Source organism: Rhizoctonia solani, chromosome 12 (assembly GCF_016906535.1).
Source record: "Rhizoctonia solani chromosome 12, complete sequence".
Lineage (NCBI taxonomy): Eukaryota > Fungi > Basidiomycota > Agaricomycetes > Cantharellales > Ceratobasidiaceae > Rhizoctonia > Rhizoctonia solani.
The window spans coordinates 413,376-424,747 of NC_057381.1; the positions used below are offsets into that span (position 1 = coordinate 413,376).

Below are 11,372 nucleotides of genomic sequence, written 5' to 3' on the forward strand. Positions count from 1 at the left end.
TCCCTTATGAACCATATTCGCCCCCAGCGGTTGTACCTGGGCACCTGAACCAAGACATACTAATGGCGCTACCACCACCTGTTGACGGCACTCATGATCCCCTCAGCTCCCCACTAACACCACTATCCGAGACCTCCGATGGGCTCCCAATACCCGAAGACGAAGCGGCTATTCCAATGGTACTATATTTCCTCATCTTACTCGACCTATCTCACTTTTCTCTAGATCGAATTCTCTACCCAATGGAATAACAGGAGGGAAGCCCAATGGGATATCGTTGGCCCCAAACGCGGAACTCAATCATCTCTTTCTGCGCCGGACCCTACAGCTCGGGGCCCTCCTCAAATGTGGGCTGAAGTACGTTCTTGATCTACTTCTGACTTCTTGCCAATTCTAATCCCCCCTCCCCCCTAGAATATATACGATGCTCAAGACGTTCTGCCTTACTTTAGCGTCGGTCAAACCATATTGGCGTCTAAGACTCCTAGAGCGCTTGCCCGATCTGTATTACTAACGAGGAACCTGCATGACATTTGCGCAGACTGGACAAGCGGAATAATCAAGTTTACCGTGTAGGTGGCTCCTCAGTCTTACTCCTCGGCTTGTTACTGATGACACCTTTAGGCGGGTTCGATACAAGCTCCAGCTGAACAGGCCCAAAAAGTGGAAACCCCCTGGCGAAACTGGTAAATTAGCCAACGTTGATTGCAGTCCCATGGATCCCATACAGTTTCGAAAGTTGAAAGGTTGTTATGAGGCAGGAGTTCCAGTTCGAGTGCTTGCTACAGGCGACTTTCCCTCCCTCCCCACACCAAGAGAAACCGAAGCTCCTGATGCGGTTAGAAATCATCACTGGCAGGACGGAGTAGTCATGTTAGGGTTTTTCTGGATCAAGAAGGTTGAGGCAAGTGTTCTTTTTGATTCCTTGGATAATTTCCTTACTAAGTGTGTAGAGCAGAAAGTCGAGCATGTCTCCGAAAATGTCGACCTCGAGACTGGCAAATGTTCTGGTCGTTCCAAATGGGAGCTTGAGCTTAAGTCTTGTAATATTAATGAGCACCCTCAACCATGGTGGTGTCCTCTCAACGAGGAAGCGCAAAAAGGCAACGCGTTGTTTAATAGTCATTTGGAAGAGGATGACAATGCGTTGGAACTTGGAAATGCGCATAAACGTCGCCGAGTTGACGCAAACAACAGCTCAGGTTACTGGGGCGGAACTCCAGTACAAGCGGATCCAGTATACACATATGAAAACGGTGATAGACTAAGAGTAGAGGCAACACCAGGCCCATTCTTGGACCCTATGCTCATTGACCCGGTACTACGTGATAAATCGCCCTCATATACAGGATATACGGTTAGTCACATAAGCTCAATAACAGTAATTCGGTGACATTAAAAACGTTCGTATCAGTTAAGTGGACCTCCCAGCTACCCTTCAAGCACTGGAGGCATACCTGCTCCTGGAGTCGCCAATCAAATGGACATCGATCATTCAGTCTTCCACTCACCACCCCCAGAAATTCACCCATACCATTTAGGATTGTCGCTAGATCCTCTTGAGGGGACAGAGAACTGCTTGGTTCGCGCGCCCAAGGTCAGGGCATCACTCTTACTGGGCTGGCACTGTTCATCATGTGGGCGCTTGAACTCTCGGAGGAAGTGGTCCCAAATTCAGACCTGCCCGCTATGCAAGGTGAGATTACTACTGGTTTGGGCACTTGCTTGTAGTCAACCTCTACAATACTAGACGCCATCCAAGTTCGTTTCTCCCCAATGGCACCGCAGAGCGCATACAGAGGCAGCAGGTCCGATTGGAACCTTGTTCCGACTTGACGATGGTGGACATCAAGCCAAGACCGGGTTACATCAGATGGCCGTTCGTGACGAAAAAACAGGGCTGACGTTTGTGGAGTATTGGCTTGCCGAAGCACCTATGCCGATCCTTGCTGAGTTGAAGAGGATTGCGTCTATTAGTCAAAGAAAAGCTAGGGGGAAGGCGAGTCTTCCGAAAGGTACCGAAATACCAGAGCCCAAACCAATCCCAAGTGCCGGCCCTAGTACTCTGGACTTCAATCCCGGGACTTCACTTCCGACTGCTATTCCTGAATCCAAGCCCCAGACCTCTGGTCCTAAACCTGGGGTTCACCCAGACGGTCTGGCTCTTGTTCGTCGACGCGATCCTGGTGGGAGTCGTGTGGTTTTCAGTGAAGACACACGGATGCTATTCATGCAGATTACTTGCCCCCAGAATTCTAGCTCTCTCGAGTCGGCGGATCAGATATTTTCAGGTTTCGCCGCAGATGTCCCAATGGAAAGACAAGAAAACAGTACAAGTTATAAAACTGGTGGGCTTTTTTAAAAAATCAATTGGGTAAAAAGTGAATTACTGAATTTAGTCTATTAGGTGCATCCACTCTTTCGTGTCATTACACCTATCTGGCGGGGTCCGGTACCCATATTATGCATACATCTTCACCCGCCGTCGATTGGGAATATGTTCCTACTTGTGTGTATGATGCGCATGCACTACTCGTCGACCATCAGGCACACGCTATTTTCAGTGGCAATGATACTATCAGAGAATTCAATCAGAGTCTATTCATTCTAGGAAATGGCAGCGTTGGAACAAACACATTCAGAGTACGCCGCTCCCTCTCTTACACGAACAAGTCTCAACCATTTCACTTGATTTCAGATGACACACAAAGCAGAGGATGGGCCTACTGGTTACATGGTTTTTGGTGCAAGCTGTAGTATTGAAATACTAGTTGGCAACGGGGAAAATGTGAAAAGGACGACAAAGGGAGAGGCTACGAGGCGTGCAGAGGTGTTACTCGCTCACGGGGATGCACTTATGACGATGCCATTAGAGGGTGACCCGCCAATGGAGGTCAGTATCTTCTTAATTTAACTCGTCACGTTGCATCTGAAATGATGCCTTCCACAGATGAGAGTAAAAAGGACTGGGCTTGCGATTGGTAAGTGCGCTTTCGGCATCTGGTGAATCTCTATTTTGACCGTACCTAGTTGTAATTGCGCGCCATGTCTCACCTGATTACATCCATGGCAAAACAGTTAAGGTAGTCCCCCAAAAAGAACACCTCCCAGTAATTAAGAAGCTTCCCGCTCCTGCCAAGCGAGATGTAACTCCAGCCAAACGCAAGGCTTACGAGCCTGATGGTAAATAAAGGTACAAGATGGGATTGAAACGCTTAATACATGCGCGAATAATTTTATTTTTTAATGTAAGTATAATAATAACTTGCGATATTGGGGGTGCTTCTCGTATTTCCATTGTAATCCTTTTGTGTACAATGTTTCTCGTTAGTTTGTTTTTCGCCTTTCGAATCACACTGCGTTTCACCCTTCGAAATTCTGATTAGATTATTACAGGCAACCTTCGTGCATAACTTTAGTTCGTTTTCTTCCGCTTCGGGATGCAAATTGTCCGCAAAGCCTATTTTGAGGCAAATGGCTGAAATACTCTGTTGCCGCCGAAGTTATCCGCGGTGTGCAGAGTTACGACCAAATGGGCTCCAACATCCAGTCCTACCGATAACAAACTGAATAACGAGCATCAGATTTTAACCCATAGCTATGGAGGCGCATGAATAAGTCTTCAACCCAAGAATGATGAATAACCCAAACTTAAGGCCACGAAATATGAGTTCTACTACTGTTGACTCTACTCGGGTCGGCTATCGGGTGCTGGCTTGTAATTTGGCCGTCTTATGCTGGGTAGTACCTCGTGTTACCTCCGCCAGGGCTTCCGGTAACCTCGGAATAAGCCAAGGTTTTGCGACTTTTGCCTCTGTAAGGATTTCATATGGCCATTCACAGATGGGGTATATATAATCAATGACCGAAGGGGAGCCCATATACCCCCCGACTTTGTGTGTCCTATCGCAGCTCTACTTAACCCGGGCGACGTCAATTTAATCAGCATTGAACGTGGTGTCCATGCATCAAGTACAGATCTACCAACCAGGTTCGGCCCCGAACTCCTAGCCGATCCTCAACGGACCCATACGTGGGAGGTTCGCATTCGGGAAGAGCTCCCCGAAGTGAAGTTGATCATACATTTTAATTGGGATATTAAACCTTGAGCATAGGCACCACACCACAACGGCTGAGACTCCGATGGTCCGTGCATGCTCCATGATGTAGGTAGGATTTTGTTGTTCTAACATTGATGGAATTAGAAGACGAGTGGAGGAAGCATCAGATACATCATTACGCTATACAGTAATTTATTCGTCGTGATGACAATCAACGTGGACGAGGTTCTCGGGCCATGTTTTGTGGCCGCGGGTGAGGCATACAACGCGAATGTGTCGCGAACAAATTGTTATCATGTTCGTAGCGTGGGGCTACCTACATGATTGGTCATTTGTTGACCTACCAGATAAGCGAAGCCTTGATATATTGTGGGATTGCCAAGGCGCCAGGGGCGCGGCGTTTTACTCAAACAATAAAATTTGTATAGGCGGAGTCAGACAGTTTGGACAGAAAGGTACGCTGGGGAGAAATCAACGATCGGATGTGTGCCTGGTCAAGTTGGTCGAGGTCGGAGAGAGTTGGCCGCGGAGCAGTCGAGCCGCTCCGAGTGTGATCTATGCACACACCCTTTATGCCTCAATAAATACCAGAACAGCATAGCAACCAGCATGTTGCGCACATATGAAAAAGAAGCATCTGCACAACCAAAGATAGTGAATGTCATATGTTTGTCTCGAGCCGGACTGATGGATCAGGGCCGTGTTGTGCGCATTTAATGTAATGGAGCCCGGGCGCTTCGAGCACGGTATATATTTTCGGTTCGGTTAACGACAGAAATCAGCTTTCACTTTTTCTCCCACTCTCGTCTTGCATAACTTTCTCCGGGCCCGGGCCCACACACCTACCCAGTCGCTCTCTGCCTGTCTCTCATTAACTACTTAAACGAAACAAACCCGTATCGAACTCATAGAAAATGTTGACCTCTCTTTCTGGTGCACTTATCGTGGGTGCCTTGTTAGCCGGCTCCGCCAATGCTGGGGACCACTTCATTCAGACTCAGAATCGGTGCGTTGTGAGGCATACAGTGGGGACTCTTGAAATTTAACCAAATGTTAATCCTTGCGCAGACAACTTTCATACACTCGCATTGATCCTCTGCGCACCCCTGGAGTCAGTTTTTTTTTCTCTATCTTTGTCAATTATTTGCGCCTGACACCGATATCTAGACTGTTGGCCCTCATGTGCACAATGTCGTTGGAGCATCCAATTTTAGCCCTGATTCGACCACTCCTGAAATCCTTCAGCAATCCAAGTGCTCGTCGACCATGGTTCAGGATGACAAGTAAGTTAGATCCGCCACGAATGAATTTCATTTTGGCTAACAACGGAGCTCAGATCTATCTATTGGACGCCATTGGTTTACTACAACCACGGCAACGGCTCGTACTCGCCTATAGTCAGCTCGACCCGCATCTACTACTTCTTGAAGCCCGGCAACGGCACCCAGCCGGTTAAAGCTTTCCCAAAGGGATTCAGGATGCTTGCAGGTGGCTACAACGACCGTCGTCCTGACACTTACCCGCCTAGAGGCGAATTGAGCTACGATCAACTCCAAGCAATGGATCCTCGAGTAAGCCCATCCAAACTATGAGCCTAGAGTATTAATACCTACCGTGCTTAGATTGCTGCAATCAAATGGGGTTGCTCTGCCGGTGCTGTTCAAGGCGAAGGCAATGGTGGATCGCTCCCCGGCCAACGCCCGTATCTGCCCAACGACGCTCCTAATGGCTGTGGCGTTCTCAATGCTGGTCTTTTCTTCCCCAGCTGTGGAGATGGTCGCTTGGACTCGGACGACCATTTGTGAGTGGTCCTTGGTTCGATGGGCGTTAGTTGCTTTGTACTGACTTTGCGATAATTTCCAAGCTCCCACATGGCATACCCCCTCGACGAATCCAATGGATACAACTGTCCCCCCAGCCATCCGATCAAGTACCCGACGATCTTCATGGAGTAAGTGACTATGTTTGGTTATCGAGGCCTCGGGCATTGACGCTCTTCCAGGCACTTCTACTTCCCCAGTGCAGATCAACCTTACCGTGGCGCCAACCAGAATAACTGGATTCTCTCTAACGGTGACGCAACTGGTCTCAGTGAGTTGTGATATTATTTCCAAGATTGGATTCACGTCTAACGTCCCAACAGACATGCATGGTGATTTTATCAACGGGGTAAGCTTTACAGCTTATTGAAAGGCAAGCACTCTGAAAACTTACTGGCTCTGTTCTATAGTGGAACCAAGATACGCTCGAGCAAACGATGCAACAATGTAACACACCGAACGCACCTGAGGCGGACCTCCAGGCTTGCGCACCTCTTGCTAAAAGTATCGACGTAGAGGCCGCCAACACCTGTCTCAGCGAGGGTAACATTGCTGACGAGTAAGCATGATTTGTTGACTTCGTTTTCAATTTACGCCTCTAAACGTGTTCCGTTTTGATTGCAGAGATGTTGGTTTGTTGGCTCCGATTACTGGGTTCCCTGGATGCAACCCTTACTGGCCCGCGGAGTCTCCTACTAAGCCCGTTTGCGTAGCTAGCAGCAACGTCGGATTGGTTCAGCCGTCTAGTCGTCTTACAGTCGACGAGTTCAAGATGAATTTGCCCATTGCCAACGGAACGTCCAAAACGATCACCGGGCCTTCTGTTGGCAACATGACCGACGACTACAACTACAACTACGGACCGTCGAGCTCGTATGCTGCTACCGCGACCTCGTCGTATGCTGACACCACCACCACCACCACCACCACCACGTCGGCCGAGTCTGCTGCTTCGGCTACCGAGACTGCTTCCTCGTCGGAGCCCAGATCTACCGGTGAAATCACTCCTTCAGCAGATGTTACTTCCACTGGTTCATCGGCAACCGGAACCGCTTCAGGAAGCGAAGCTGTCCCGACTGAAATTGCTTCGACTATCACTGCATCGACCGAGGACCCTGCGTCGACTGGAGCCGCTTTAACCGGAAGTCAAGCTACTTCAGCGGCTGGAGTCTCTTCGACTGAAAGTGGTCTTGCCAATGAAGCTAGCGCTACTGCCACAGACTCATCTATACTGGGGGGCTCTACTGGGGTCCCGACCTCTTCTGTACCCGCTGCGTCATCGGTAGCTTCTGCTTCATCCGCAGACCCTACTCAGACCACATCTTCAGACCCCGAGCATCCAGTGGTCACGCCTGGCAATCAAGGCTCTGTTGCCCCCAATGAACCAACTTTGTCTGCTACTTCGTACTTGCCGACCTCTAGCGGCGCTCCGGCTGCTGCGACCAACACTGCTCCGAGTACCGACCAGTCTGTGCCGACCAGTGCCTCGTCTCCCGATAGCTCTGCGGCGACTAGCGTCTCTTCAACAACCAGCCCTGCCAACGCAGTTCCCACTTCCCAAAATGCCAACACCTTGAATCCTGGGAATAACAGCGGCAGGCCCAAGACTTGCGTAAGTTCTACCATACCTGCCACTGCAAGTTCGTTACTTATTTTTGTTTTAGCGCCGCAAGAGCAACAGGGCCCGCTCCCATGCTCGCCGCCGCCGCGCACACCAGAACCGCCTCAGCAAATGAGTGCTCCGGGTCGATACCCTGGGTTACGATTTTTCCACACATCCTCCTTCATGACTGATGCCCTCCCCCCTTTTTTTTGGCTTGATTCACTTTATGGCTGTGCCTCCTTTTCTTCTTTCTTCACGGAGGCCCGGTTTCTCCCTCTCCCTTGGTCTGGCTTACCTTTTTAGTCTCATCTGACTGGCTCTGGCTGTCATACCATAAATACACATAACATCGTGAATATCTCGCGCTGTGTTGTAAGGAAGAGGGAATCGGCGCTTTTGTTTAGTTTCTCGGTTTTGGTTCGACCCAAGAGGTGGGTGATACCCAAGTTGTATGCGCGTGTTAAACTATTGTCCTTTTGATCTTATTTATTCCACTCTACTTTCGTTCACTTCACCCCGTGAATGTATGGTTTTATCGTGGTTTATCTAACCTTATTCAAATCAAATATCCTTGTTCTTGTTTTTAATTTCACATCAGCGTTACTTGGTAACGCATACACACAGGTATTTGTGGGTCAGCCATGTGAACTGGTGGTCTCATTTATATCAACGAAGAAACAGTGTCCAAAGAGATTCTAAACTGCTATACTTCATTCCTTCCGCATACAGATTTATAGAACTGCGCATGTAGGCAGTAAAATATTGAATAAAGTCGGTGAGAGATCTACTAGCAGCCGCTTGGAAGAGTCTTGCTATCAACCTTGGTCGTCGTTGCACCAAACCCGAGACCCCGCTTCGCGAATGCGGTCCACTAGACGTGTTGGGTAATTAGTTTGAGAGCTACAATGAAGGGCAAGACAAGTACTCACGAGTGTGCACTTATTGGCACCACCATAACGATTAGCATCGGCTTGAATGACAGCTATGTATGCGCGGATATCCTGTCAGCATAAAGTCTCAATTCTAATATTCGTATATTACCATCGCGGGCAGAAATAAAGGTTGGGTTGCAAGGCTGAATCGCAAGCGCATCGACGAGAAGATGAAGAGCTACTATGTTACCCGTGGTGCTGCTGATATTCTTCTTATCGGTAGAGAATCCACTATAAATAGATCTATCAGCTTATGGACTAGTGCATATCATTTCACGTACAGCTTGGCCACGAGCGCAGCATAAATCTCATGCCATATGTTGGCCCAAACTTCGCCAGCGGCATGAACCTCAGTCCGAGTTTGGAGTGAGCCATAGGTAAGGGGGTTGGTCGTCAGGCTGGTAGAGTATGGATAGTCACGGATGCTCTTGAGGTAGACGTACTCGCCCATTGTAAAATCCTGCGCAACACTTTGTGCGCTTGTCTGTCTAACCCAGTCGGCGAGGGCGTCCGACCAGCCCTCTCCTAGACCACGCGACTCGTCTGTTGACAGGCAACGTGCAGTTCCGCCGCCGGTCATGCGACTGGTGAGACCATGAGTATATTCATGGATAACGACGTCATTTTCAAAGGCACCATCACGGAATGGTGTGGTTTTATTCCAAAGATAGAGCCTCATCATAGCATTTGCGCCGTCGGGGGGAGTTGCAAAGTTGGCGTTGTTGAAGTTTGTTTTTCCGCCATCCTGAACGGACACGTATACTGGGTCATTCCCAGACCCGCCTTTTCCATAATTATAGTACTGGAAATTGTATGAAGATTCGGTAAAGCCTATTCATTTATCAGCATAGCCACACAAATAAGTCACATATATACACGCACCATAGTGATAGAGTAGGTCGTGCATCATGTTGGTAAGGTAAAATATGTTAACGGATGCGGCGTCCTTATTACCGGCGGGTTCCTTGGACGGGTCAAAAGTATATTCGTATACATCAGGAGCAGAGCTTTGTCCCGTTAAGCCATCGGTTACCGAAGACTTGAATACGTGAGCATTGTTTCCCGAAGTGGCGTTTGTAATGACAGTAGTATTTGAGAAATTAAGGCGATATCGGTGCCAGCCATCTGGGGACGCAATGGAGTCCTGAGGATCAGTCAAGGTTTGGAAACCATCATTCGGATCCTGAAGAGCGAAAGGAATAACTCGATACTAGATCAGCAAATTAGTGATGTATTCATTCTTAGCTAATCTATATTATGGATCTGCTTACCTTGGCATGAGCCACGAAGGATATAACGTTCACTATCTCTCCCGAGTTGGCGTCGACAAAGACTTCGTACCATTCATCAGTATCATTGTTTTGAATTTGCACTACGTGGGTGAGTGAGACATCTCCTGATTCCTTGGCAAAATATTCGACGGAAACGGGCGCGGTGTTGTACTTGCCACCAACGGTCGCTTCCGCTTTGGCAATCGCATCTTCCTTGGTCAATTTCGGGACGGGAGCTGCAACGTTTTCTGATATGTTGTTAGTATGAGTTGTTATGCTCTGTCAATTCAACCTACTAGGCTTGATGAAGCTGGCACCGAATGAGACCACCTTTTTGCCCTTCAGAGCAACATTAGCGACGGCATTAGCGATGGTAATGTTATTGATGGTCTGCTTGAAATACTCGTTTCCAGCGCTAGTCGAGGAGTGACCGGACTTGTGAGATAGCTCCTCGGGTTTAACTCCGAGCTTTTCCTCGAGGAATGCTTTGGCAGCCTCTTCATTGGTGCTGGTTAGATCACGTTTCGCAAGCGGATGAACAACTCCTTCAACGCCATAGGTCTCGAAAACGGGCTCAGGGTGATAGGATTTAAACTGAGAGCCCACGCGACCAACCGAGTGTATGTTAGGAGTGGACTGATGAAAAGGTGCCTCCCTAATTAATTGGTTAAATAGATCTCCATGACACAGTGTGGAACAGAGACATACCAAGGGGCAGCAAACGCTCTCTGAGCAACGAAACCCACGAGAATCGAGAATCCAGTTATGGGCGTCATCTCACTGGTTGACGGGTGTCAGAGCAAGTGCTGGTGAGCCAGATTTGCTATAGATTATAGCCATTTATACCATATTACAAGTCTAGATCTACTAACTTGAAGTCGAGATGAAGCGATCAGAACAATTGGAGACTCTGGAATGCTGAGATATGAGATGCCCTCTCACTTGGTTAAAGACTTCCAGTTTCTTGATCTATGTGGGAATAATACAGTTATGATTGGTGGAAACCACAAAAAACCGGTTGTGGTCAGTGGCGTGTTGGGTTCGCTGTGCGAACAACTATGCGGAGATGCTTCGGTGCACCTGAAGCATATAGGCCATCGATTAACATTTTGCATGGAACTAGTGACGAAGCTACAATAAGTGGCAAACAAAGTTAGTGTGTTCGTATCGCCTACAAAGAATATGAGTCTTCTGCCCGCCAGTAGCATATGGACATGAGGGTATGCCTGATAAGCGGTCAAACGGAAAGCAATGTGATCCCCATATTGCCGGCTAGACCAATTGCAAACTCTTAAGGATAAGAAGCATGGCTATTTAGGATATTTCAGTAGTACCAGGTTTCGAACTCCCTGTGCGTGTGAGTTGATGCGATTCTCTGGATCAAACATCTACATGTAATTGTTTTGTAAGCCAGTATGTCTCATGTTCTCGGTAATTTACCTTCATTACGATTTATTTGGGAATATATATTTGAATGTTCCAAGCATTCCAGTTTTTGGGATGGTAGTTTTCCGTGAATACTACTGTTTCGGTCAAATCAGTCACTACGTTACGTTACATGAACCAGCGAGCCACCCGTTGGAGCTGGATGACAGCCACCTGACAGTTGACCCCAACTCGTGTTGTGTTGAAGACTTCAGCACAGTACGGGCTCTGTTTACTCCTGAAGTTAAATAAGTGATTGG

The 11,372-nt window shown here is 48.2% G+C and overlaps 3 protein-coding genes across 3 annotated transcripts; 2 read left to right on the forward strand and 1 right to left on the reverse strand.

Annotated features, from left to right (window-relative positions):
* Nucleotides 1-62: 62 nt before the first annotated feature.
* RhiXN_11360 (uncharacterized protein) lies at nucleotides 63-3,191 on the forward strand (the record flags this gene model as incomplete). Its single annotated transcript, XM_043331175.1, has 10 exons — nucleotides 63-179; nucleotides 226-357; nucleotides 415-572; nucleotides 625-1,357; nucleotides 1,415-1,582; nucleotides 1,751-2,348; nucleotides 2,408-2,643; nucleotides 2,699-2,893; nucleotides 2,951-2,981; nucleotides 3,031-3,191. The coding sequence occupies 10 exons, from the start codon at nucleotides 63-65 to the stop codon at nucleotides 3,189-3,191; spliced, it is 2,529 nt and encodes an 842-aa protein (XP_043184685.1).
* Nucleotides 3,192-4,975: 1,784 nt separating this feature from the next.
* RhiXN_11361 (uncharacterized protein) lies at nucleotides 4,976-7,617 on the forward strand (the record flags this gene model as incomplete). The annotated part of the gene is made up of 11 exons (XM_043331176.1): nucleotides 4,976-5,067; nucleotides 5,130-5,172; nucleotides 5,229-5,344; nucleotides 5,398-5,632; nucleotides 5,684-5,862; nucleotides 5,926-6,012; nucleotides 6,064-6,152; nucleotides 6,205-6,230; nucleotides 6,292-6,440; nucleotides 6,506-7,493; nucleotides 7,546-7,617. 11 exons carry the CDS (start codon nucleotides 4,976-4,978, stop codon nucleotides 7,615-7,617), a joined length of 2,076 nt encoding a protein of 691 aa, XP_043184686.1.
* Nucleotides 7,618-8,271: 654 nt separating this feature from the next.
* On the reverse strand, nucleotides 8,272-10,463 carry RhiXN_11362 (extracellular metalloproteinase MEP; the record flags this gene model as incomplete). The annotated part of the gene is made up of 8 exons (XM_043331177.1): nucleotides 8,272-8,355; nucleotides 8,414-8,466; nucleotides 8,526-8,647; nucleotides 8,698-9,247; nucleotides 9,299-9,626; nucleotides 9,688-9,935; nucleotides 9,984-10,342; nucleotides 10,396-10,463. 8 exons carry the CDS (start codon nucleotides 10,461-10,463, stop codon nucleotides 8,272-8,274), a joined length of 1,812 nt encoding a protein of 603 aa, XP_043184687.1.
* Nucleotides 10,464-11,372: the final 909 nt, after the last annotated feature.